At 45.2% G+C, this 27343-nt stretch overlaps 2 protein-coding genes across 3 annotated transcripts in view; one reads left to right on the top strand and one right to left on the bottom strand.

Moving 5' to 3' along the window:
* Positions 1-10139: 10139 nt before the first annotated feature.
* Positions 10140-13724, bottom strand: NDUFA1 (NADH:ubiquinone oxidoreductase subunit A1). Of its 2 annotated transcripts, none has more exons than XM_081894986.1 (3): positions 13501-13724; positions 11856-11925; positions 10140-10519 (listed from the first exon to the last, which is right to left on the bottom strand). In XM_081894986.1, the coding sequence occupies exon 3, from the start codon at positions 10396-10398 to the stop codon at positions 10186-10188; it is 213 nt and encodes a 70-aa protein (XP_081751112.1). In that variant the 5' UTR covers positions 10399-10519; positions 11856-11925; positions 13501-13724; the 3' UTR covers positions 10140-10185. The 2 variants fall into 2 exon arrangements, with proteins under 2 accessions (XP_081751112.1, XP_081751113.1); XM_081894987.1 differs by lacking the exon at positions 13501-13724 and adding an exon at positions 12017-12038.
* A 1234-nt stretch (positions 13725-14958) lies between these two features.
* The window catches only part of ATP1A1 (ATPase Na+/K+ transporting subunit alpha 1), a 30538-nt gene continuing 18153 nt past the window's right edge, over positions 14959-27343 (top strand). The window contains exons 1-2 of the mRNA XM_081893882.1: positions 14959-14995; positions 27067-27174. Coding sequence (XP_081750008.1) covers positions 14984-14995; positions 27067-27174 — 120 coding nt within the window. The 5' untranslated portion in view covers positions 14959-14983. The remainder of the gene's footprint in view (positions 14996-27066; positions 27175-27343) is intronic.

The raw sequence follows: 27343 nt of genomic DNA, 5'->3' as shown, positions 1-27343 counted from the left end.
CAAGAATTTAAAAATAATAAAACAGTTAAAGCAGATTGCACTCCAGAGAACAGGGTGGTTCAAATAATATGTACCTCAGGTGTCAAAGGGAAGGATAAAGAGGTGCATGTTCAGCATTTGATGAAACTACACCATAAAACAGTTAAATTAGAACAAATGCTTGATCTGTGCCCTTGGTGGCCAGAGTCAACAGCTGTGGGCTGGACAGCAGTCAGTTCTAGCACAGAGGGTGACGCTGAAATACTAGCTAGGCAAAAAGGCCTCAGGGAGATGGCTACAATGGACGCCTCCCTACCTAAAAATATGTACCATGTGTGATCATGGTAAAACAGGACCTTTGCTGCCTGTGAGATTACAGAGTATCAGATAACAGAAGATGGAAAACAAAGCAGAAAAAAGATAAGAAGAAGCCTGCAGTCATTGGAAGCCTGGAGTCCACCAATTTGGGTCAACAGAGAAACAAGAACTGCCTGAGGTCCCTCTTACCAGCAAGTCTCCATACACCAGATTCATGGCTTAGTACTGTGATGGGATAACGTCTGGCTCCCAGGCAGCTGAAGTGTCCAGACCAACAGTGAGTTTTCCATTGTTGGCGGAGTGAGACGCAGCTGCTCAAACCCCCTTCCTTGCCTTGGGACAACACCCAGGACTAGGGGTCTTCATAATCCCACCTGATACATTGGGACTTGCTGGTCTACTCTATTCATGCCTGGGGTCTACTGTATTCCTAATAATACAGTGGTTGTTGTTGTTTAGTCGTGTCCGACTCTTCGTGACCCCATGGACCAGAGCACGCCAGGCACTCCTGTCTTCAATACAGTGGTCCCTCGGGTTAAGAACTTAATTCATTCCAGAGGTCCGTTCTTAACCTGAAACTGTTCTTAACCTGAAGCACCACTTTAGCTAACGGGGCCTCCTGATGCCGCCGGAGCACGATTTCTGTTCTCATCCTGAAGCAAAGTTCTTAACCCGAGGTACTATTTCTGGGTTAGTGGAGTCTGTAACCTGAAGCGTCTGTAACCCGAGGTACCACTGTACAACTTACCATTTACACAATGCTTTTTAAGGGTTCAAAGCCTTAAACATACATTATCTCATAATCTGTAGCAAACCAGAAAACTCTTCCTTCAGATATTGCCTCTGCTCTAAACTCAAGTCACTTTCTCTCGCCCTCACCGCCTCCATCAATAATGATCGTGACCTACTTTGCAAGACTGTTGCAGCACAGTCTCATAGTTGCTACATAGTAGTGGCATTATGGGACAGATCAGGGGAGTACTATCATATTGTTGTTGTTGTTGTTGTTGTTCTGTTGGGAGCCACCCAGAGTGGCTGGGGAAACCCAGCCAGATGGGCTGGGTATAAATAATAAATTAATATTATCATTATTATCCTCAAAGCTGCCTCACCCCTCGTGGTCACTGGCAGTGCAGGCATGCAAGGCCCTCCTGCTCCATTCTGTCCCACTACTGCAACTGCACACAATTTCATTGAAACTCTATTATTTATTTCCAGGCTTCCCAAAAAGTGCATTCCTCCCTCCTAATTGTTTTTGTTGCAATCACAAAATCAGCTGTAACATTGAAACGAGAAGGCAAAAATTATCTTTAGCAATTTGATTAGCCAAAGAAATTTGGGTCTTTCTGCTATGAATCAACAATATCCCTCTAGTGACAGATTGGTTATAAGAATTTAAGGTCTCAAATACATAACTTAAATGTAGAAGGCAAACACGTACACCACATGTCTGAAACAGTACAGGAGGACAGTCCTGAAACCATTTTGAATCTCCCAAACTGACCAAATGTTTCTCTGCAAGGAGGGAGGAAAAGAAAAAACCTCCCCATTGTCTCTGTGCTCACAAGTCCTGCCTTAAGGGCACATTTAGGATATGAATAGGGTGACCTCTGACCTGGATTCAGGAATTAAGTACAGTGGTACCTCAGGTTACAGATGCTTCAGGTTACGGATGCTTCAGGTTACAGACTCCGCTAACCCAGAAATAGTACCTCGGGTTAAGAACTTTGCTTCAGGATGAGAACAGAAATCGTGCTCTGGTGGCGCGGCAGCAGCGGGAGGCCCCATTAGTTAAAGTGGTGCTTCAGGTTAAGAACAGTTTCAGGTTAAGAACGGACCTCTGGAACAAATTAAGTTCTTAACCCGAGGTACCACTGTAGTTATAATAACAAAACCTAGAGAATGCAGTCAGGAGATAAACAAAAACACTCAGGATTCTGTTTTAGACCACCCCCTGTGATGTATTTCTGCTGGAGACCACCTCTTTCTGTGATGTAGCTATGATATATGGAGGGGTGGTCTTGAGCTCCAGGGCAGGGAATTTAAAATGTCTATATAAGGGTGGGCACACCTTGTTCGGGGTCTTCCTCCTTTCCTGCGTGTGAGGGGAGCACCCTGTTACAACAGTTCTAAGAAAGATCCGGCTTCCTAGCTGCTTTGCTTCTCAATATTCTCTGGTTGGCCTCTGTTAGTTTCTCCTACTGATGGGGAGCCCACGTAAGGACTCTATACGGCTCTTGGATACCCCATAAAGGAAAAAGGGCAGATTTTGTTTACAACAGTCATCTGGCCCAGCTCCTAAAATGCAGGAATCTTTTTGCCCAATGTGGGAGCACGATTTCTGTTCTCATCCTGAAGCAAAGTTCTTAACCCGAGGCACTATTTCTGGGTTAGCAGAGTCTGTAACCTGAAGCGTCTCAAACCTGAAGCGTCTGTAACCAGAGGTACCACTGTACTCTACTGTCTGAGCGTGTGACTTCACAAAGTGACTATCCCTGCAATAGCTATTGATTATTCTGCCACCTATGGTAGGAAAACAAAACAACTGCTTCTTCTATACAATCTGAATCTCCCCACCCCGCATGTGGGGAAATGACTGCTGGCGCCTGGTGTGTGTGTGTTGCATCGTTATTTTAATAAATCCCAGCTCAAGGCTATGATTCCAGTGGCACATTCATCAAAACATCACACACAGAGAGAGACATCGTTCCAGGAATGGTCTCACTTTATTTTCATGCGCTATTAGCACTCAGATCACCTATGAGGAAGGACCGAGAATCAGTGAGCTCAACTGCTTCTGCCTGCAGATTCGAAATAGCATACTGCCTTACGCTGAGACTGGGCTTTAGCTAAAATGACAGAGGACTTTGTCTCGTGGTCATATTTGAAAAGAATGGGAGGGTAAGACTCAGTTTTGTAACATCCCTTCCTTCCCCCAAGAACATTTTTCTTAAAACATCCCAACACCCTCTTCCCAAATAATGTGGTGATTTTGTCTTTCAAACTGGCTCAGTTGCTATTTGCATTCCAGATGCATCTACATCAGGACGATATGCAAATATTCAACAGTACAGGTACTAACAAAGTCCCCCCTTTGAATTACAAATGTCTGAGTCATGTTTTCCAAACACTGCTTCTTTAAGGCATGAGCTAGAAGAAAAGTGTGCTATGCAAATGCGCCCGTGCCTGATGCCTCCATTCCGTTTCCAAGAGCTGCAATTCTGCTTGTTTTGAGTGTGAACAGAACCAGATTGTTGAAATGCTCTCTCAAGGCCCAAGATCTCAGCCAAGAGGGAAGCTGCCTCCTGCTGCCTCTCTCCTTCTGCTTCCCAGCCTCGCTGATGCAATGTCCCCAGAATACTGGATTGATAGCATCCCATATAACTGCAACGCTAGTTTGGGATAAAGCGTTTTATTTGAAATAAAAGGTTTGTGCTGATTTTAGTTGTTCCCTGGGCACCACATCAGCAAGGAAGCCAGGGTTGAAATACGATTTATAAGACTTTGGCGCAGACCCACTCAGACTCAAAGTGAGGTGTGGCCCAATATTTTAATTGTTCCTATGTCTGTCTGCGTTACTGTTGCCCAAAGGTCCTTTAAGATGAAAAGGACCCAAGAAATCAGTTCACATGATGACATATTTCATATGAATATATTGTTGCTGCCACGGGTATTATGTGTATGTGTGTTTTAATGAGCTGAATAGAGTGAAAGATTATAAATTGGTTGGGTGTGGTGAGTATGAACTTAACAGTGCTTAATTTATTTTTGACTGCTATTTTGTTAATGTTGTTTTACAGATTATAAATGATGTATTGATTTATTAGTCATAGAATACATAAATAGAAAAGGGTAAAGGAGCCCTGGACGGATAAGTCTGGCCAAAAGTTACTATGGGGTTGCGGTGTTCATCTCACTTTCAGGCCGAGGGAGTTGGTGTTTGTCCACAGACAGCTTTCCAGATAATTTGGCCATCATGACTAAACCGCTTTAGTCATTTGGCCATCATGACTAAACCGCTTCTCTGGCCCAACGGGACACTGTGACAGAACCCAAAGCACACAGAAATGCCGTTTACCTTCCTACCACAGGGGTACCTTTTTATCTACTTGCACTTAGTGCTTTCGAACTACTAAATTGGCAGGAGTTGAGACAGAGTAACGGGAGCTCATCCCATCGTGGGGATTTGAACCACCAACCTTCAGATTGGCAAGCCCAAGAGGCTCAGTGGTTTAGACCGCAGCGCCACCCACACCCCCTAATACGTAATACATAAATACATGACTAAGAAAAGGTACAGCAATACAATTATTCCTTTCTTCTCTCTTTTAACAATGTGCATTTGCTTTACAAAACAACAATTTAAACTGACTCCGACTCTGCAAGTTAGAGTTGTTCTGCTAAACCCACAGATGACCAAATTCATCCAGAGGGCGAGACGAGCACTAGGATTGCTGCCTAAGTGTGGGTCCTTTGGCTTGCTAGATCATGCTGCTCCTCTTCATTCAGAAAGTAATTCCAGGTAATTTTATCATCCACTTTAATTTCCTTCTTACCAATGGCTGATTAAATTACAAATGCGTCAAGTCACGAGGCCTCTGTTTTCTTGTGACAAGACACGTTTCCCTGGCAGCTGATCACTTCCAGGGACACCAGCCTTCTTTCTGTACAGTCAAACCTCGGATCCTGTTTTGGCTCCCAAACGCCAAAAACCTGGAAGTAAATGCTCCGGTTTTCAAATGTTTTTCGGAAGCTGAACGTCCGTCACCGCTTCCGCTGAGTGCAGGAAGCCATGCCTCGGTTGTTGAACATTTCAGAAACTGAACGGGCTTCCATAACGAATTACATTCGACAACCGAGGTTTGACCGTATAGCAAATGCATTATTTGAGGTGCCAGAGTGAATTGTAAGTTCAGTTTGAATTTGTGGGTGGGGAGCAGGCCTCAACTCCCTGAAGCTTGGGAAATGTTCGATTAGGACAACTGTGGGGGGAAGATGATGAGCGTTTAGCTTTAAAACACTTCTTTCTAAGTGATCTATGGAGTACAATAATTTAGAAAATTAAAGTGCTGTTGGCACCTTGAATCTATGATTCAGCACAGGACACTAGTATTTTTCTTAATTAGAGAGGATCAAGACAGAATTTATTACTGCTGAGTCAGAGGCTATTATGCGCTACAATAAACCGCAAAGCAGAATAAACCTAATTCCTAAACCCCAGCAGGAGCAACGGATTTGCTCCAGCCATGCGCCTGCATTGCCATGTGCTCCCTGCCACTCTTGCCCCTCCGGGTAAATGGCAGTGACACCGCTGCTAGCAGGAGGCTGGGTGCCCCCTGAGCCCCTCGTGCCGCGAGAGCCAGGCTGACAACAATAGCTTTAGGAAAAGGAGAAGGCCAATTGCGGCAGCAGGAGCAGGACATTGGCTGCTCAAGGCAAGAGCAGCTGACGGGGTGCCAGTAGGAAGCCAGGCGCCCAGAAGTGGCATCCCTTCTGCTTACCAGGGCAGGGCAGGAGTTGGGCAGGGGCAGAGGCAGGAGGACCAGACTGGCCACACTAGTGTGCCTTTGCTGCCAGGCCTCACTGCCACTCTGCTCCCCATTGCACTGCCCCACGGATATAAGGGACTGGACTGAAGAGGAATGGTGGGGGCTGCCCCACTTCTCCTGAACCAAAAACAGGAGGACAGTATAGATTTAGAAGAGTGGCTTGCAGAAGGGCATAGTTCAGAGGCTGCAGAGGGCAGGAGCTGGGAAAGACTGGAAGAGGAAGAGCAGGAAGGAGAAGCACTGGGGGGGGGGAGGCAGCTGACAGATTCAGTGTCCTGGGAAAGCATTCCTGACACCCCCCCAAGACCAGGCGGGCATTGAGGGTATTAGAACAGAGAGCTCAGAGGCAGAAAGCTCAGATTAACTGATGCAGGAGGGATAAGGGGGACGTAGAGGGGTGGGACTTTACTTGGAGCGACACCATTATTAAGAAGGATACATTCCTTCATTGTTCTCTGTAATTATTGAATAAATTGCTTTTTAACGTTTCTCTGATTCTGGGCTGCCACCGTGGGAGGGATCTGATTCCCCGAGCCTGACAGAGAGTCCTTCTTTTTCATTAAGAGTCCTGCTGGCTACAGTTATTTCAGAAAAAGGAGTAAGCAGGACCAGAATCAAACACAGAAGTGTGGGCGAGGACTTGGTCTTAAGGAGTCCCCGGATGGTGGTGCTGCAGCTGCCTCAGGGGAAAGCCGGAGTTGCCACCTGGCTAAACAACAAACAAACAAAACACCAACCAGTCTTTCCTCCTTCTGGACCTTTAAGAGTGTGGGGTTTTTTTTTTAAGTGTTTGGTTAAAGAATAAAATAATAATTTCCAGGATGCCTAGATCTAGGTTTGGGGCAAGGACTCTTTGGTGAGAGAGACCCAGCAGAGATTTAAAATCACAAAACAGGTAGCGTGGAATAACAAAACACAAGTGTGGAAATACAGTCTGTTAGACCCTTAAAATATCCCCTTTTAAGTTCCTTTCCAATGTTTCCCTTTATTTCCTTTAGCATTGAAAGAGCACGTTTGGCAAGTTAAAAACTTAATTTACTTACAAAGGTCAGATTCATGTGTTTTTCCATGCAGCAGCAAGAAAAGACAGGCAGCAAAACTTGGCTTACAAAAATAGGTAAAATGTTCCTAAATTATTGGTCTAGAAACACAAAAATGACTTGTAAGCCATGCACACATTCTGAGCCTGGAGCAACCAGGTTCAGATCTGATCCACACATGGAGTTCACATGGTAGACAGACTGTTTCTAATTTTTTTGAATAGAAACACAAAAATGGCTTTGCTAAAGCCATGCGGCCATCTAGGCTGATTGCTCATTGATTACATGGTGGAAAAGAGAATGAACCAAGAGCTTTGCTAACTCTTGTCCCAAGGTGAGGGGGTGTGACCTGGATCAGTCTGGGATGACTGCTTACTCTGTGGTCTTAACCCCTTCATGCATTAACTGGAAGCAAATGAGGCTCAATTTTCCCACAAACAGTTTTGCCAAAATCATTAAGTTAAGGGTATTTCCTGGCACAGAGTCCAGCATTATCATTTGCTAATTCTTGTGAGCGAAACTGCTGTTAATGGGGAAGCTATGTGAATTGATTCAGAAGTTGGCAACCTAATCTCACAGGACAGAGAATCCAGTAGGAGGACACTTCACTCTCCCAGGACATTCAATACAGGATCTCAAAGCAGCTGTCTTATTACAAAAGAATTTCAGAAATAGACTTGAAAGAGAACTTGCTGAATTACTTATTACTAAACTGAAAGCTATGGAGAGACCTGGTCTGAATAGAGATATTGGATTCTTGTCTCATTACATATGCTAAAACTATTTTTGGTCATTTGCACACTATCCCTTGCTTTTTCCTGTAGGACTAATTGCAGTCGTTAACAGTCGCCAACAGATTGACCATACCCATTGAGTCAATCCCCCATCTCCTACTACCCTTCTGAGAAAAACCCACCCCACCCTCCCACTATATATAAGGGCCTGGTGACTTCTATTTCAGTGTATCTGAAGAAGTGTGCATGCACACGAAAGCTTATACCCAGAACAAACGTAGCTGGTCTCTAAGGTGCTACTGGGCAATTTTTTTATTTAGACTTAGAAATAGTGGAATGTTATTTCCTGGTACTCAATACCTGTCCATTTGCATTTAGCCACTTCCACTACTGTATATTTCTTTCTTTTGCTTTCCCTGGTGGTTTCACATTGCTTTGAAACAGTATGACAAAATAGTTCCCCTTTAATGGAATCAGAGGCTCTTTTCTTCCGGTGATCTCATTAAAACCACAAAACAAGCCAGCAGAGGGTGTGAGAGCCATAATTAACAGCTGGAAGGTCAATGGCAATCCAGTTACACATAATCACTTTTTTGTTTTCTGTGTCTTCCATAAGCAAATTACCCTTTGGAAAAGACAAATATTTTTATTCCTTTGAACCTAATTCATATAGATTATTCATTGGATCTCATTTCAGCTTCAGTACTTCTGCTGCCTGACTTTGGTGCAACATAGATTTTTAAATATAGAAGATCTTCAAACGAATGGTGAGGTAACAGGAAGGAAAAAAAGTAATATTTCTGGATGTTTCATTATTTCTCTAGTTTATTGGCCAATGTGACCTAACAGAATAGACAATAGAGATTGAGGTAGTATATGTGTATCAGAGTCCCACACACCATTTACTCATCTGATTAAACACATTTCCTTTATTGTCTTCCATGAAGCCTCCTGGTCTTTATTTCCTTTTTTATTTCTTCAATATATTTATATTCTGTTTCTCTGTATAAAATATTAAAAGCTGTGTGTGTTTGTAAACTCTAACAAGATTTATGCTTTGTACTTAATTTGCCAAAGCAACCTGATTTAACAAAACAAGTGTAAAAGTTATTTTGAAAAACATTGTCACCATTATTTACTAAATTTATCTACCACCCTTCATCTGGTGGTTCACAAAACATGCACTGTCCTGTGACCATTCACAGGGCTGAAATCTGCGTGGGAAGAAGCTGCAGGACACCTGCAGGTTAAGGAATAGGAAAAATACAGTGAGATAAACAGATGAAATCTATTTCTGCTCATGCCAGGGAAATCACATTAATTTTGGGGGGCCATAGATCATGGGCATAGCCAGTATTTTTGTAAGGGGGGACAGGCTTTTGTTGGGGGGTGAGGTGGGAGGAGAAACGAGATCTTTATTGATTTAGGGGGGGCGCAGCTGCCCCCCTGTCGCCCCTTGGCTATGCCCATGCCATAGATGGAACAGAACAGTTCAAATCTCTTGTATTCATATCTGATGTGAACCTGATCATTGGTGCAGCTGTGGAGACCACAATACCCACTTTCCCTTATGACGGGAATGTTCCAGGGTTGGTGAATTCTGGTCCATAGCATTTAAAGAAATTGCAATAATCATACGAGGACAAAATGAAATGTCACCACAACTGGCCCTTCTCTCCATTTTCAAAGGAAACAACGTTGATATATTATTTAAAAGATCTTCTGATTTTTTAAAAATAGTAACTGCTCAATTAACTATTGTACAGAAGAGGAAAACTTTTAGAAGGCTTGGACCTCTGAATATGGCATTAACACATTTAGGTTATGGCCATTTCTATAAATATATGTCATCTTCAAGCTCTGCCGGGCACTGCTAAGCCTGACACGTTTCACACCGCATGGCAGGGCCAGCGCCCAGGCGACTGCCTCAGGCAGCACAATCGACAGGGGCAGCAGATCTGGCCTCCATCACCCCAGGGCGGGTCCTGCTCTATAGTGGAACTTCATTGCACATGCCAACCAACACCACTTGCAAAACTTTCAGCAGCTCCCCTTGAAATATGGATCTCTGGATCTGTCTAGGATCTAGCTCATGAGCAGGCAAACTAAGGCCCAGGGGCTGGATCCGGCCCAATGGCCTTCTCAATCCGGCCCGCGGACGGTCCAGGAATCCGCATGTTTTTACATGAGTAGAATGTGTGCTTTTATTTAAAATGCACCTCTGGGTTATTTGTGGGGGTAGGAATTCATTCATTATTTTTTTCAAAATATAGTCCGCCCCCCCCAAGGTCTGAGGGACAGTGGACCGGCCCCCTGCTGAAAAAGGTTGCTGACCCCTGATCTAGCTAGTTATTTTAATGTAATCTCTCTTCCCTTACTGTTGTGTTTTGATGTTTTTTACCTGTATCACAGATGCCTGTTTTCTCCTTTTTTTGTATTTTATTTCTTTATTGCAATTTTATTGGTGCAGCATTAGAATCTTACTGTCCTCTCAAGATTACGATCAATATGCTCCACACTTTGTCAAATGCATGTTTATTAAGTTGCTTTCACTGCACCACGGTTTCACTTAATGTTCTCCAAACCCTTGGAGTCATAGTAGCGATTTACTCCAGACACACGCTTGTCTCTCTCCAGCAGGTACCACTGATAGGTGTTCCGGGCGATTCTCTTCTCCTTGCCCCCGTTGGTGTACCTGTGGATGTAGGTGGTGCTCACGCCAGGGATGACCAGGCACACGTACATGAGGCCCAAGCCAGGCAAGATCTCGTACCACATCCCGGCAGCTGGGCGCTCGTTCTCTCCCCGACCCTGGAGACCTCTCCGTCAGCAGAGCTGCCACACGACCTCACTCTCAAAGCAGAGTTCGCCTATTTTCTCTTTGGGTTTTCTCTGTGCTCTGAAAATCCAGTAAAAAAATAATGATGATGATTCTATTTTTTAAAAAGAAGAATCTTAAACTGGAGGGGTTGTGATTGTATAATGTATTTGTGTTTTGTTCTTAAAGAAAACCTGCCTAATTTCATGTCAGCAGACTTAATTGTAGCTCTGCGGTACGTCTCACATATTATCTCTGTAACCATTACATCCATGTTTTTATTATTATCTTTATCGCTTGTCCAGTGTGGTCCAAGTGTGGTGAATATATAATGCAGCCCATTGTTCTTTTCTAAATACTACTCCAGGGGGACAAGCTAAAGATGAGACAGTGTCTTATCAAAACTCTGGAATGTGGCTTATTGTTGTGAGAGACTGCAGGGATTGTAAAACACAAGAGTGCAGATCATCTAAGTGAGCCAAACCACATGCTACTACAACGGAAATCTCCCTTAGCCCCCCTCCCCACAATCCCTCCCCTTTCGTTCCCATACATGAATCCTTCCCCAGCTTTCATACAGACAGCAGCATGGGCATACACAAACAGCATTATTCCAGTTCGATAACACACAGGCAACAACGACAGCACCCCTCTCATGTACACACAACCCACAGGCTGATGTTCCTGTTCCTTCCTTCTGGTTCCCTTCCGCTGCTGCAGCCCTGCTCATCCTGGAAATTTACCTGTATCTTTTGTGTAACAGACTCCATTCTGGAAGATTAAATTTGTTTATCAAACCTAGGGTTGTCATGTTTCAAACAGCGAAAATCCGGACAGAAAAGTTGTTGAGCATTTTTGGGCAAAGTTGTTCAGTTGTGTGTGGTTTTTTTACTTTTGCCCAAAGTTGCTGAGCACACAAAAAGAGTTTTAAAGGAAAGTTGCCAAAAACGACACTGCTGACATGTGTTGCCGTACATCTGGATTTTCCTGGACATTTTAGCTATTTCCACCTGGACACTACTTCCAACTACAGTATTCTGGATATGTCTGGGAAATTCTGGATGTATGGCAACCCTCATCAAACCTGTGCTACATTTGCCAGCACTTTTCTCCAAATTTATTCCAAAATACTTTCTTGATATACATTGCATAGCTTTGTCCTTGAACAATTTCCTGCAATATGTGTGTGTGTGTGTGTGTGTGTGTGTTAACGAAGTCCAGAGGGATGGACCATAGCCCCTGAAAATTTCTGCTATAATAAATTTGTCAGGGATTATGCGTTTCAGAACTATCTTCTAACAGATTGATTGATTTGTCCATTTAATAGTAACAGAAAGATATGCAACTTCAACAATACTGTAGGACTCTAAATCAAATTATAAATTCGTAAATTAAAAACATTTTACACAGCATCTACCTTGGCTGTGGTGAATGCCAGTCATAAGATCTGAAACCAGTCAGATTTTTTTCTGTTCATGCTTGTCTGTCTGTAACACAAAGGAAAATATATTATAAAACAGATCATTCTTTAGACACAAACTGGAGTCTTTCAAAGGTCTTAGCCAAAATGGTCAATACCTCTTTATAAAAGTTTCCTTGGGAAAGGTCTTCAACTTTTCTGTATTGACACTCAACAAAGAACAGCCCACACTCTGGTCAGTGACCGAAATAAATTGATTCATTCAACAGCAGTCCAACAAGCAAACTTCACTTGCCCTTGGACATAACCAGATCTTCACTCTGCTCAAAGTGCTCAAGGATCCTTCAGTTGTGTTCATTGTAATTTGGAGGGAAAGTGCTGTAAGAATGGCCATTTTAATAGCAAGGAATAGTTCAGTTGCATATGTCACACAGTGACAGGTGTATTTCTTTGGTATATATATTTTTTTGCCCACAACTCGTAACAAGGAACAGATGCATTCTGTAAATTTTTAGAAACCAACAAATATTGTGATTTTTAAATGGATACTGCCATTTGTGAGTTTGGACCCATGACACCAAATACCAGGTGAATTCCTGTCAAAGTCATGTTTTGGTCCTCCATCTTGATCCAAAATGGCATCTAGCATGCAAACTGATGAAATGACAGAGGCACCTCGGGTTAAGAACTTAACTCATTCCAGAGGTCCGTTCTTAACCTGAAACTGTTCTTAACCTGAAGCACCACTTTAGCTAATGGGGCCTCCTGCTGCCGTGCCGCTGGAGCACAATTTCTGTTCTCATCCTGAAGCAAAGTTCTTAACCCGAGGTACTATTTCTGGGTTAGCGGAGTCTGTAACCTGAAGCGTCAGTAACCCGAGGTACCACTGTACACCCCCATCGATATCCAGGTTTTCCTGCTGCTCAGCTTGTACAGTAAGAGCAGCAGCCTCATTATTTTCGGTTGGGCCGTTCTCATGCTGTACCTGGATATTTTCCTTTCCTTTTGAGGCAGACACTTTGGGTGCTGCTTGCAGGACGTCTGATGAAGTGGTTTGTTTTCCGTGTCTGTTTGGGGCTCACTAGCTGTCTTCTGCTTTTTGAAGGAGTTGCAGATGCCCGCGGCTAATCAAAACCAGCTGCGCTTCTTTGCTTTCTCTCTCTAAACAACCTCGTATAGAAAACCCTTGGGCCTTTATTTCAATCTTCAACTAACCAAGAAAAGAATCTTTGCTGCTGCCCATTTCCTGAGAACCTTGGGAGCAATTTTATTTTTTCTCCTGCAGGTTACTTTGGGTTTCTGTTTTTGCCCAGCGATTCCCCCCATCCCCTCAAGAAGCAAGGCCAGCTCCAGCGGCGTCCCCAGTCTCCTCACCTGATCACTGAAAGGCATCACAAGTGCCATGCTGATCTCATCACAGTATTTCTAGGGTGATTGGGGAGGGGTAGCACCTCTGATGGAAGACACGTCATGGTTGTCCACCTTTGGTCCCCACCCTGCACTCAGCTCCCCCCTGTGGCTCCTAGAAGCTGCCAGCATGCGACTGCGGCGACACCCTGGGAAACAGCTTTATAATAATAATAATAATTTATTATTTATACCCCGCCCATCTGGCTGGGCCTCCCCAGCCACTCTGACTGACCTGCTAAACCAGATGAGGGTAGTTGATGGGTCTCAGTCCCTTGCTCAGTCCCTGGCTCTGGCAGATTGAGCGGCTAAGAACAGTAGCGGGTTCAAGAGTCAATAATGTGGTTTCTGCCCGTATTGTAGAGGGAAGTGAGGGACAGATGGGGCTCATCCACCTGGGAAGGGAGCCAACTCTGAAAAACTCTGATCCTGAGCCACCTCGGCTGCCTGGTGGGACACCTTCGGGAGAAGAAAAGGTTGAGTAAACCCAAGACCAATCTGGAGCGGAGTCCCTAAGCCAGTTGGATGGTGCCTTGGAGGCTTCCATCTGGCAACTCCGGCAGCCAAGCTGGTGCCAAAGATGCTGCTCTGCTTTCCTTTGGTTCGTATCAGAGGCTGAGGGGGAGATTTTGTCGTCTGGGCAGCCCAGGACCCAGGCTGGGCATCGGGGGGGGGGGGCACCTGGGCGCAGCCAGGGCTGAGGTTGGACTCCCCCCCCCCCATTCAGAGGCTTCCTCAATCTGGTGACATTTATTTGTGCCAGCCGAGTCATTCGATCAGGACCCCAAGGGCCAGCGGAGATGCCGGCCGGCCGCCCAGTCAGGCTGCTCTCCCAAAGCTAGTCTGGCCTGGCCCGATGCCTCCAAATAACATCCAAATAACTCTACAGTGGCACCTCGGGTTAAGTACTTAATTCGTTCCGGAGGTCTGTTCTTAACCTGAAACTGTTCTTAACCTGAAGCACCACTTTAGCTAATGGGGCCTCCTGCTGCTGCTGCTGCACGATTTCTGTTCTCATCCCAAAGCAAAGTTCTTAACCTGAGGTACTATTTCTGAGTTAGCGGAGTCTGTAACCTGAAGTGTCTGAAACCTGAAGCACATGTAACCCGAGGTATCACTGTATGTTTAGGATCAAGGGTGAAGGAGGTCAAATAACTATACAGTGGTACCTCGGGTTACATGTGCTTCAGGTTGCGGACTCCGCTCACCCAGAAATAGTACCTCGGGTTCAGAACTTTGCTTCAGGATGAGAACAGAAATCATGTGGTGATGGCGCAGCAGCAGGAGGCCCATTAGCTAAAGTGGTGCTTCAGGTTAAGACCGGACCTCCGGAGCGAGTGAAGTTCTGAACCCGAGGTGCCGCTGTATTTAGGCTTGGCGGGCCGCCGTGTCTCGTGCCACGCGTTCCCCAGGCGCAGGTGGTACCTGAGGGCCCAGTCCGCGGTCCGGCGGCGGAGGGAGGAGCGCGGGCGCCGAGGAGCCTCTGGCCGCCGGCGCCGGTCTTTCCCTGCCGGGCGGGCCGCCCTCTCTCCCTCCCTCCCACTCTCCGCCCCTTCCCGGGCGGGGCCGGCGGTCGGGCGCGCGGCTTTAGCTGGCGCGGAAGAGGCGCCTCGCCCACTCGGCCTGAGCGCGGCTGGCGGAGCTTGGTCGGCGGCAGCACGAGCGGAGACCCCGAGCAGACCCCGAGCAGCCAGCGCACACGTGGCAGCCGCGCCGCCATGGGCAGAGGGGTGAGCGAGGGAGCCGGGGAGGGAAGGGGGTCTCGCCGCCCCCAGCCCAGCTCGGGGCGGGGCGGGCGGGGCGCTGGGCATGGGCGCGGGCGGGCGGGCGGGAGGAGACCAAGTGGCCCCCGGCCTGTGGCGAAGCGGGACCAAGAGCGGCTTCTCCCCCGGAGCCCCGAAGAGGAGGACTTCACAATTCTGCCGCCTCCTTTTTTGCTCCTGGAGAACTTTTTCTCGGCTTTTTAGAAGCCAGATATGAGAGCGAATCTGGTGTGGCTGGGATGCCACCTGGGCAGCCCCACCCGGGGGGCTCTGGCTCTGGGGGAGCCCGGCGTGCTTGACCCGGGAGGCGGCTCCTTCGCCCTCTCCTCGGCCCCCTTTCCATGCCTGTCTTCCGGGCCGGCGAGTGCTGGGTTCAGGAGCCTCAGGCGAGAGCCCACCTGCAGAGGCAGGAGCGAGGCGTTGGAACCTGCAGCTGCTCCCCTGCTGCTCTTCCGAGGGAAGAAGCTTCTCCCCGAGCAGAAAGGCGCCTTCTTCTGCTTTCCCTGGTCTGGCTGCTGCCTCGAGGGCGAGGGGAGCCATTTTCTCCGCAATTGCCGAGTTACAAAATGGGTTAGCAGCGCTTCAGGTGAAAAGGACTGAGGAGGGCTGGGCAGACAGGATGGTCTCTTTCTGTTCTCCTGTAGCTTCTTTCTGCGCCAGCTTAGGCGAGATTCCAGGAAGGGAAGGGAATTGCGGCATCAGGGGCTCCAGCGGGCTGGCTTTTTCAACATTGGGCAACCACTTTGGGGCAGGAGGTCCGTCATGTGAGAGGCCGGCCGTCGACATGACAGATGTGGAAGTGGCCCCAGTCCCTCCGGCTTGGGGCTTCGGGCGGCACTGGAAATCACGTGGACCTGCCCAGTCCTGTAGCGCTTTCCGGTTCATCTCAACTAAAAACTTTCCAAAGTCTGGCAGGTTTTTCTTTTCAGAGGCCGGGCCTCGAAGAACGGCTAGAAACAGAAGTCTGGGCAGTGGGGGGAGTTATCCTGGGTTAAAAGTGATGAGCCCTGGTCTGTTTAGGCCTGAAAGTCTCCGGTTTGATTATGTACGTATTATATAAAATGCTTATCCTGCCTTTTCTCCAAGGATTTAAGTTCTACCCTTGGCCTGCAAAGCAGGTTAGGAGGAAAGGTGGGATTTGCCCCACATCACCCAATGAGCCTTAAGGGGCTTGAACCCAAGTCCTAATGTGACAGTTGAAATACCTTTCATGTGCTCAATTTGAAAGCAGAGTGGTTTTCCTTAACTGTACTTCTGTAGAGGCCTCAGGGCCCAAGTTTTGCAGGATGGTTAATTAAAATGGCTAATTAAGCGGGCGGGACAAGTGGAAACAGGAGAGGCTGTTCCCTAATTGTGGAAACATCTGAGTGACAAGATCCTACAGCTTGATGCAGTGGGGCAAGAAAGTTTGCATTGCTCTCGGTAGTCTGTACAATTATCACATAGTGTGTAGTATCTCGTTGCCTTTGGGTAGCTTTTGTTTAGTGCCCCAGCCAGCCATCCCATTCATTTAGCTGAACTCCTCCCTAGTAACTTCCCTTTTCTTGCTGGATGTAAAGCATGATCACATCACTTGGCTTCGCACTGGACAGGCTTCAGCCTTCTTGCCCTTTCCAGTACAACCCTGAACATGTTTAACTCCAGAAGCAAACCTTTGAGGGTTCATTGGGGTGTGCTGCCTTGTAAGTGAGACTGCTGCCTTTTCTTCCCTCCTGCTCTCTTGAAAGTATGTTAACTGCATGGTTCTCCTGTTTTCTTGCAGCAAAGGTATCTGAGGGTAAACGACTAGGGAGATCACAGTGCAGAGGTTTGTCTGTAAAATTCTTAGCAGAGCCGCAAGCTGTTCTGCGCCTCGCTCTACAGTCCTGGATGTATGTTGGCCGTCTCCCAACACAAACTAGTTTTAAGATGGGGGTGCTGGTGGCAAGCATCGGTCTGAACTGGCTTTGACCAGTAACGACTAGTTCAGTTCAGTGCCATTTGCAGCCATGGAGTTGCAACCTTAATTGCCAAAAACAGGAAAAATAGCTTTGATTGAGCGCTGTCTGTTTTTTGCCTTGGCTATGTTAAAGCAAACAAAGCTGAGATTCTGCAGTCTGGGAATTCTCCTTGTTAGCACTGGCTTCATTAAGCAAACCACAGAGGAATCTCAGATTCAGAAGAGTCGGAGGTAAAAAAACAAAACACCCTTCCACACCGTTCACAGTGACTCTGATATTTCAACACAAGAAAAATGGAAAATTACTTGAACCTGTTTTGTTACTTTTTTGAGCAGGGTATACCTTTGGATTTGGTGTTTATGTAACCGGAGATTCTAGTATAGCTTCAAGATTTAACTTGCTTACACTCCGGAGTATTACTGTGGATCTTAACAGGGGCTCTCTATTCCAACTGCAGTTGTGTCTATTAGCCTGCACACATTTTATTCTTCCCGACGCCATTTTCGGTTTAAGAACTGCGTGAAGTTCCCAGGTCGGCTGTTGCTTCTCCATTGCTGGATGTATGTAGAGATGAACCATCCAGTACTGGGGTAACTGCAGTTGCTTTGTACTCATATATCCCTTTATCCACACCAAACATGGATATCCTGAAGGGATCTGAGTTTTTTTGTTATTTGTGGCATTTATGCATGAAATGGAAAAATTATTTTTTAAAAGTCTGATAGCATTCACATTTTAAGATCCCGTTTAATCCTTCAAATTTATCCTTATGGAGCAAAATTCAGAGTACAACAGTGATTAAAGAGTTTTGCCATGTCCACAGTGTGTGATTCCTTTTAATTTACAGAACTTTAGGGCTTCGCTAAAGCCTTCTGTACTATCCGAGCTACGGATCTTGTCAGGAGGAGAGGGCAAATTTTTCCATTGCCCCATCAAGGTCTGCTGACTTCTTCTGAGAATTTTTATTGTCTCAAAAGGCTTTGGACTTGTATTGTAGTATTATCTGAGATTAAAGCTGGGGTGTGAAGCAGTCCAGAAACAACCCCCCCCCCAAACCCTGCAGCCCCTGGAGTGATGAGACTGGTTATCACTTCTATAATCGTGTGGATGTCGCCAGCATTTTTATGGGATTCACAACATGCCAGTGTGGAAATTTACTGTGCTGCTACCGTTTTCCTTCCCCACATACCAGGAACTCACAAAATTTCTCTTTCCCCCCTTTCAATGCTGACCTTCAAAAACCATGCACAGTCTCACGGCTGGGTTCCCTTCCACAACTGAATGCACTTTGGCTCTAACCAGAGCTGCGATAGCAAAAGGTGGAAGCAATAATTTGAGCACCCACAATAATTGATTTCCTTGTGACCCTAGATTGTTTTGGATTCTGAGCTTAGGCAGTTGTGGATTTGGAGCTGATGTTCTCGGCCCATTTTGGACTTTGTTTACTTTCAGGAACCTGAATAGTTAGGAGCAAAATGTGTGTATGTTTATAACTCTTGTATTTAATTTTTTTTCCTCTTAATGACGTGAAAATGCTTGGAACAAGTAAATGTAGATTTCATGAGAAGCATTCATATACTTGCTATAGACTGAGGGATCGCTCAGTAGCTGGAGCATGAAACTCGTAATTTCAAGGTCATGGGTTCAAGCCCCACGGTGGGCAGAAGATTCCGCCATTGCAGCGGGTTGGACTAGATGATCCTCGGGTCCCTTCCAGCTCTACAATTCTGAATCCAGTTAATTGTTCCCTTGTGTAGCAACATGCAGGTTGTTTTCCATTTCTGCACAGAGAAATACAACAGTTGCTGGGGTGTGCCACCAGTTGCAGCTAAAGCTTTCTGTGCACAGAGGCTTACGGCCAATGACTATGATCTGCTAAATATGCCGTTTCGGCTCCTCTGGGAGGAATGACAGGATAGAAATGTAATAAATAAGCATGACTGTGACTCACTCCGGAACCCATCTTGAATTGGCTTTATTAGCCAGTCTGTAAGATGGGCACCAGTGACTCCTAACTTTCCCCAAGGGCACTGTGCAGGCGAGATAATTTTTAGGACAGGAAGAAGATTTCTTTCATCATGCTGAAATTTGGAATACGCCAAAGCAGCAAGTCTCTTGCACAGCTCCTGTATGCTCCAAAGTTCAGAACGGTGAGATTAGTGAGGAGGGGAGCAGGTTCTCAGGATGGCTTCTGAGAGAGGTCCTCTTCAAGCAGGTGAGCCAGTGAGTTGACTTGAGAAAACCTGGGCATGGAAAAGCTTCCAGCTGAAATAAACGGCATGACTGACACGTAAGAAATGGTGTGTAGACCTAAGACCTTCAAGGAGGAGAAGTGGGGGGAGATCCGCCTCTTTCCTCAGTTCCAGGACTAAACATGTCACAGTGAGCTTTCCCAACCGATGGCAGATTTCCTCCCCCAGCATTGCCACTGCTTGAATATTACTTGAAATGCAACAGGATTCAAATAACTCCTTGAAATATACCAGACTGAAGGCTTGGTGGATTAGTTAGGGATGGAAAATCCCAGGAAAAGGGAGGCGGTCATGCCAGACACATCGGTTTGGCCTCATGTTTTCCAGGGTGAGGGAACATGCAAGATGACGGCTGGGGAGGGCCCAGATTGTGGTATAGCTGTCAATCAGGGCATAATTATTTTATCCTCATGCCCCAGTAGTCCATTCAGATCACGTCAGCCTCTTGTTAGCTATGAATGCTCCTTGGAGAAGTCCATGCCTTGTCTTGGAAATAGTACATTGGCTTGTTCATCCCGGCAATAATGCCCCATATAAGGAATGCAAGACTTGAAGCGAGAGAGCAACTTACCTAACTAGCCAGTCTTTTCCTGAAATGGTCAAGTGACAGAGGCAGTTGCTGTCCGGTTGTTTTTCCGGAATCCACTTCTGGAACTCCTTGAACGAATGTACAGAAACAGAGTTGTAGTTCTGCATTTATACTACTGGCCTTGCTGCTGTCAACACCCTCATGTCTGAAAATGCCATAAAGGGAAACGCTGCTTAGAGATGGGTGCAACCAGAGCAGTATTGGGACCAACTGAAATGTATATATAAATAGTGAGCTATTCTTTGAGTTTCACAGAACTTTTCCATTGGCTGAACGGTAAAAGAGAAAAAAAAGGGGTTGGCTCAAGTCCTGTGTACAGTAAGTGGCAGCCCTGAAGTTCAGGAAACTCTTTGTAGACTGACTATGTTTGTGTCCAGAGCAATAGATCTTGAGTTTTCCCAAAAGGATAGGGAAACAAAGATGGGATGACAGCTCTGTGAAATACAAAAGCCAGCATTTATTCAGATCTATTTCTAGCACTAATGGAGATTATGATCCCCTACAATCTAAAGCAAAGCAAAATATGGTTTGCCTTTTTCCATTGCTGGGTGATGGGGCATCTTGATCCAGTTCTGGATGACTAAAACATTGAGGTGGGTTGGCGTAGGTTCCTCAGAAGGCAGCCGCTGGCCTGTTCATAGAGTTCTAGCCTCAGTGCAGAAGTTCAATTCACGTTCAAACTGATGAAAACAAGTGTGTAGCAACATTGCTTTCATACTGGCTGAACCCTGGCAATTTTTTATTTGTTTTTCCTTGAATTTTCCCACCACTTTTGCCATCCTCCCCTTCCTCTCTCTTTGAGAACCACTTCCTTAAGCAGTGGGCTCACTCCTCTTGAAAAAGGCTTTCTAGCTGATAAAAGTAGGCAGTCCGGGAGTGCAGGATGAGAACTGGGTCTCCCCTAAGCCAAAGAATAGCTGTCTCCTTTGACGTACCTTGCCTGCAAACCTGGGTGGGAAGCAACCAAAACTGCAAATACAGTGGTACCTCAGTTTACAATCTGAATCCGTTCTGGAAGTCCGTACTTAAACCGAAACCGTTCCTAAACCGAGGCACACTTTCCCTGATTAGGCCTTCTGCCGCTGGTGCCTTTTCACAGTTCGAATTCCGTTCTTAGACCGAGGTAAAGTTCACAAACCGGGACACTTTCTGGTTTTGCAGAGTTCGTAAACCGAATTGTTCGTAAACAGGGCTGTTCTTAAAGCGAGGTACCACTGTAATTGTTTGTGTCTCAAGTGTGTGGGTGATTTATCTTGACTTTTTAAAGATACTGAATAGTACACATGGTCCCTTTTTCTTCACAGATTCCCAGTATCCAGTTGTTTCTCTGACTCCCTTCAGTAGCCATTCTCAAGCAATAATAGATCAGAAATGGGGATGTCGGCTGGTTGCCTTAGCCAGTTTTGGCTTTCCAGAGCTGCCAGCGTCCGACTTCCCTTGTGGGGTGCATGGATTATCCCAGATGGCGATTGGTGGTGGGGAGAGTTGCCTTAGGAAGATAAGCATAGTTCTGTTCCTGCAGCCACAGAAACAGTAGCTCCAGCTGTCCTTGAGATGCTGTTTTAATGATGTCACTATAATAGCAGAGCAGATTCCCAGGGACTTTGTTTTATGTACTCTGGCTTTTATCTTGTCCAGATTGAAAAGAGCAAAAGTCTTACATTTGGGATATGGCACAAGCAGTTCTAGTTGCACAAGGCTCCGAAATATGGAGAAGCTCTTGGCATATTTACAAAAGACAGCCCAGAAAGGAGGGAGGAAGAAAAATGTTGCTTTCTGAAGGCAGCACCAGTATCCTCGTTTTTTGCTTAATAATTCTTCTTACACCAACCCACTAAAATAGTTCCAGTTACGGATAGGTAGCCGTGTTGGTCTGCCATAGTCAAAACAAAAAAAAAATCCTTCCTGTAGCACCTTAAAGACCAACTAAGAGTCGTCAACAGGCTCATCACAGCTATCTGCCAATCACCCATTCCCACCACCCTTCTGAGTAATACCCCTCCCCATCTTCTCACTATATAGAAGGGTCTGGAAACTTCTGTTTCAGTGTATCTGAAGAAGTGTGCATGCACACGAAAGCTCATACCAAGAACTAACTTAGTTGGTCTTTAAGGTGCTACAGGAAGGATTTTTTTTTGTTTCCACTAAAATAGGTCAGTTTTATGCCTGTATTGCAGATGAGAGGCTGAGGCTGAGAACTCTTGGCTTACGGCATAGCATCTTCACTGTGCTGCGCCTCCTCTCTAAGCATAATGTTCTTCGTTATATATTTCCTCTTCTGTATATCTAGCCACAACATGACTTACAATGTAATCCTGTACTCTGAAGTAATCCCATTGAATTAATGGCGGCTTGCAGTCAGCTAAGTGCGTGTAAGACCGCAATATCTGAACACTGGGCGTTTCGACAATATTTAGCTTTTTCAAAAGTGTAAACAGTTCAGTATTGCTTTAAAGAATACAGTCATACCTCAGGTTACAGCCACTTCAGGTTGCGTTTTTTTGGGTTACAGACCGCCGAAACCTGGAAGTACCGAAACGGGTTACTTCTGGGTTTTGGCGGTCATGCATGTGCAGAAGCGCCGAATCGCAACCCACACGTGTTGCGAACGCTGTGTGTTGCGAAGGTGCATCCCGCACGGATCACGTTTGCAACCCGACCGTCCACTGTACAAGTTCTTGGCATAATCTTTGACAGAGAACTATTTTTACCTTGTGCAGAAAAAATTTCATAATTGTATGAGTGTATATAGGAGAATATTTCAGTTTACATCACAGATCTACTATGACTAAGTGCCTCCTTCAGTGTCCGTGGGCTTAAATGTTGATTGTTCTGAGAGACTCGATTGTTCAAACTGTTTGGAAAGATGCTTTGCTGTAGTTATTTGCATCATAAATGGAAACATTATTAGCCTTGTGACTTTGTTTTCCCTGTGAATCTGAATAACACCAGTGGATGATACTTCTTGTTTTGTCTTGGCTCCGTCTCCCTTTCTCACCTGCATTCATAGTTAACTGATCTCATTTTTCTCTAGTGCCCATCACAATGCACAGCTCCTCTGCCTGACCTGTCACAGCTTCCTGGCCTCTCGCTTCTGCCCAGGTTTGAACTTCCTGGAGTTCTGTATATTTACCAGAACCGAGCGGATTTCTGAGGCCTTAACCTGTTGATTCATTCTATCTCATTGTGCCCAATGCTCCAACCTGTTGTGGATCAGAGTGGTGGTGAGAGGAAGCAAGTTGGTGTTGCCCAAATTCTGACATCGCCATGCTACACACACGCGCGCGCGCGCGCACACACACACACACACACACACACACACACACATGACCTACCCCCAAAGCAGGAAGTGTGTGTTTTCTGCTCTCTGCCTCCAAGAGAGGCTGGCAGAATGAATGGGCCGGCCCTGGCCTGTAATCTGCAGAGCACTTAAGTCCACTTCAGCAATTCACAAAGAAATGGGGCGGGGGGGGGGAGGGATTCCAGAATTTTCCAGGCATGTGAACTGGATTGCGGGGGGGGGGGGGGTTTCAAGCCACTTTTGAAATGAGGGCATGGAAATAATAAAGCTGGGCTTGTGTTCAGTACCCTCTTTATGATTTTTAAGCTGTACTTCCTTTCGCGCTGGAAACGGAAGGGGCAGTGAAAGCCAGCCTGTGCCAGGCAGTCTCTGGTATGGCTTATCTGCTGTTAATCTAAGATTTCTTGCATTTCAATGCTATTTAAAGCAAAGAGACTGGAAGAGGTGAAGTGGGTTTTGTTTTTTCTGACAATGGCACTACAGGGTTTTTTTTTTTTCTTCCTTCCTAAGTGACTTCACTGTTTCCACCTCCTCCTTTTTTTTAAGTAAGAGAAGGGAAAATATGAGGTATGTTGAGCATTTTCAGCTCAGCTTCATCTTCTGCACAGATAAAGCTCCACTGCATTTATTAAAAGCAGCCTGTAGTTTTATAACAGAGCCCTGAGTGCACTGTAAAAGTATGAGGAAAATACTCTTTGATTCTTTAATTACATAGGATTTTAGGTACTTTGAGAGAATCAACATGTGGAGCTCGTAATTCTGTCAGTGGCCTTCTGGCCTCTGCTTGCCTTTAGCTATATTGCCCATTGCATGAACTCCAAAGGGGCTGTGGTAAAAGCATAAAACTTCCACTAAGTTAACATCAACAGGTTATCATTGTTTATTCCTGTCAGCTTGATTGAAAAGCTTGGCCTAATTTAGACAAGACAGCAAGTACAGCATCCAGATGTATTTATTTATATTTACTACCTTATAAATGTGCACGGTTAATACAGGGTGGCTTAAAACAATTAAAATTGCAATATTGTGCCAGATTGACATTGTTCACAAGAGCGCAGCTTGAATCTCGGTTTCAGACTTCCAGCTTCTAAGGGTTCCCCTTTGAATTTCTTGCTTGGAACTGGAACCATGAATTGAATCTCTCTATTTGTAGAACGAGATTCTCCCTGTGCCCATCCTAGTATCCCAAAGTGGATGGGAGATTGGGGAGCGGGGTCTCCACTGCCGGACAATAGGTGAAGTAGTTGAAATGACCCTTTGCATCACCATCTTTCCCCCAGACATTAAAAAGGTGTTTCTGTGCAAAAGTTCCCCATACAGGCTTCATTTTACTGGTGAGGAATATTTTGAGTACAAAAGCCGGGTTCACTGGGGTTGAGGAGAATTGTATTAGCTTCCCACTTAACTAAGTTAAGAAGCCTCCACCCTTTGGCGTTGACATTTGGCATGTTGTCTCTGAACCTAGCCAGTGTCCCTCTTGCAGGACAAAGGCAGACGGCTGTTGGGTTGTTTTGTGCTTACTTTATCCAGAGTTTGTTGTCGGCTTACAAACCCTGGCTTGATCACTGGAACCATTCCGGTTTCGATTTGCCCTTTGTGTGAAGGAAGGAGGAGTGTGGGAGCAAACAGGCTTTACACACTTGCATGCTGCTTCTTCCCGTTACGGTTTAAGCAAGCCACAATTCCTCAAGCAAGGAATCCTGGTTCATTGTTATCTCCAAACATGGTCAGATTGTTTATCCAGTCCATAAATCGTTGGAAAAAGCTTTCTAACTGTTCCACGATGTGGCAGCATGAAATGGATGGATTGTGCTAAACTTGTGATAAGACTCGTATGGGATGCTCTTAGAAACGACCACACTCTTAACAAAATTAGTCGGGATGCAGAATGTCGTGTTTCTAAAGAATGTTTTCGGTTTCCTGTAGTGTGACTGACAATGCAAGTGCACATATCTTACAGGGGGCTTTCTGCAATTTGAAAAAGGATCATGCTCACATGGGCTCAACTCAGGCACCATATTTAAACTATGGTTTGTACTAACCAAGAGGGATGCGGGTGGCGCTGTGGTCTAAAGCGCAGAGCCTAGGACTTGCTGATCAGAAGGTTGGCGGTCAAATCCCCGCGATGGGGTGAGCTCCCGTTGCTTAGTCCCTGCTCCTGCCAACCTAGCAGTTTGAAAGCACATCAAAGTGCAAGTAGATAAATAGGTACCGCTCCAGTGGGAAGGTAAACGGCGTTTCCGTGTTCTGCTCTGGTTCGCCAGAAGCGGCTTAGTCATGCTGGCCACATGACCCAGAAGCTGTACGCTGGCTCCCTCGGCCAATAAAGCGAGATGAGCACCGCAACCCCAGAGTCGTCTGCGACTGGACCTAATGGTCAGGGGTCCCTTTACCTTTTGTACTAACCATAGTTCAGAAGATAAATCATGGTTTGAGCTTCCAGATGAACAGCTGCCACTTGAGCTGAAACAAATGGTCTGGGAGGTTGCCTGCTTTTGTTTTCCATCCTTGCAACAGTTAACTTGATGAATTCATTCCCATATCAAAGTTGCAGCAGCTCCTGGAAGCAGATGGATGGACATAACTATGGCCTATCAGTTCTGACATAAACCATATCGGGCTTAGTGCAAATCCACTTTGAACCTCTAAGACCTGAGCCATTGTGCTTTTACTCAGTCTATGGTAGTTTCTGAATGGGAGGGTTTTTTTTAGTTCGCAGTGAGTCCCTTTGAGTGTGATGCATTGACCAGGAGTTCTCTCAGTGTATTTGTTAAATAATATCTGCCGTGAGAGATGTGCTTGTCTCCCTTTTTAAAATTCAGTTAAATTGGGTTTTTATGTGGAATCTTAGGCTTTTATTCATTGTCCTTGCCACTTGGATTTTAAATTTGTAAATGGCTTTTTATTGTACCTAATTGTAAACCTCTCAAAGTGGCACCACAAACAGCTGGTGGGAATCATTGTTACAATCCTGGCCCCTGTGATGGTTGCTTTTGTGTTGCCTACAGCGCAATTTGGTTCACTCAGAAGTAAATCCAGCTATGTTCCATAGGCTTTAGCGCTTGGGAGAATTCAAGTGTCCCCAAAATAATTGCTTCTAATATTCTTACAGACAGGTCTTAATTTCTCTTTGATGGAGAGACCTATAACTAAAAGGCAGAGAGCATTTTGTATCTGTCAGGTTCAGGGTGGATTTGATTTAAATCACTAGTCAGTAAAAATTTAAATATTCTACTTTTTTTTTTTACAGAAAGACTCATTCTTGCCGGTATAATGTTAATATTTACAACCAGATAAATGTTTCGTTTTTGGAATAAAAAAATTTCAGAGTAGTTTTTACAGTTATATCAGAAATTACTGATTTGGTTATACTATTAGAAATACATTGACAGATAATTATGAAATTATTGTGGGGTTTAATAGGTTAACTGTTTATATTTGGACAACTTTTCTGCTGTACTTTATTGCAAGGAGAAGAATAATCATTTCCTGAATAACAATTTAAACAATTTATTTAACTGAAACAATAACATTATAGCATATGTATCCATGTTTGTTAACTGATGTTGTTAAACAATCAACTGAGTTTTAGCACACATGAAAAACTTAAAACAAGTCCTTATTTCCTGATAAATAGCCTTTGGACTATAATGTAACTTAAATAGAAAGCTATCTTTAGAAATATTTTTCCTCCAAAAGCATTTTATTTTAAAAAATCCAATTTAAATTAAAAAATATTTTTTAAAAATATATGTTTTTAAAAATCATTGGTTTTTATCCGCCCTGGTCAGGTTCCACATTTAATTGCTGCACGTTATTTCACCCGTTCAGGTGTGCCTGGCAGCAGAGTTGTGAAGGAGCTTTGCTTGAGGCGCTGGGGCGGGTCAGAATTTGACACGACTAATCTGGGTGGACTGTTTCATTGCAAGGCAAATGATGTCTGACTTTTCTTACAGACTGGACGTGACAAGTATGAGCCTGCGGCTACATCTGAGCATGGAGCCAAGAAGAAAAAGGGGAAGAAGGACAGGGACATGGATGAGCTGAAAAAGGAAGTTTCGCTGGTAAGGACCTTTTTTTGACATCCAGAGGTGGGGTGACTCAGCTCATGAAGCAAGAGTTGGCCTTTCAGACTTTCCAAAGGTGGTTTCCTAAAGTTCAGTCATGTGCCCTGTTTCCTGCTCTGAACTTGGCTGTAAGATTCAAGCTTCATTCACTTTCCTGGGCTTTATT

The sequence above is a fragment of the Podarcis melisellensis genome (assembly GCF_964234715.1).
Source record: "Podarcis melisellensis genome assembly, chromosome: 17".
Taxonomy (NCBI): domain Eukaryota; kingdom Metazoa; phylum Chordata; class Lepidosauria; order Squamata; family Lacertidae; genus Podarcis; species Podarcis melisellensis.
This window is presented reverse-complemented; position numbering and strand designations above follow the sequence as displayed.

Excerpts from the sequence above, each read along its gene's own strand:
- NDUFA1 (XM_081894986.1), bottom strand. The coding sequence starts at position 10,398 with ATGTGGTACGAGATCTTGCCTGGCTTGGGCCTCATGTACGTGTGCCTG.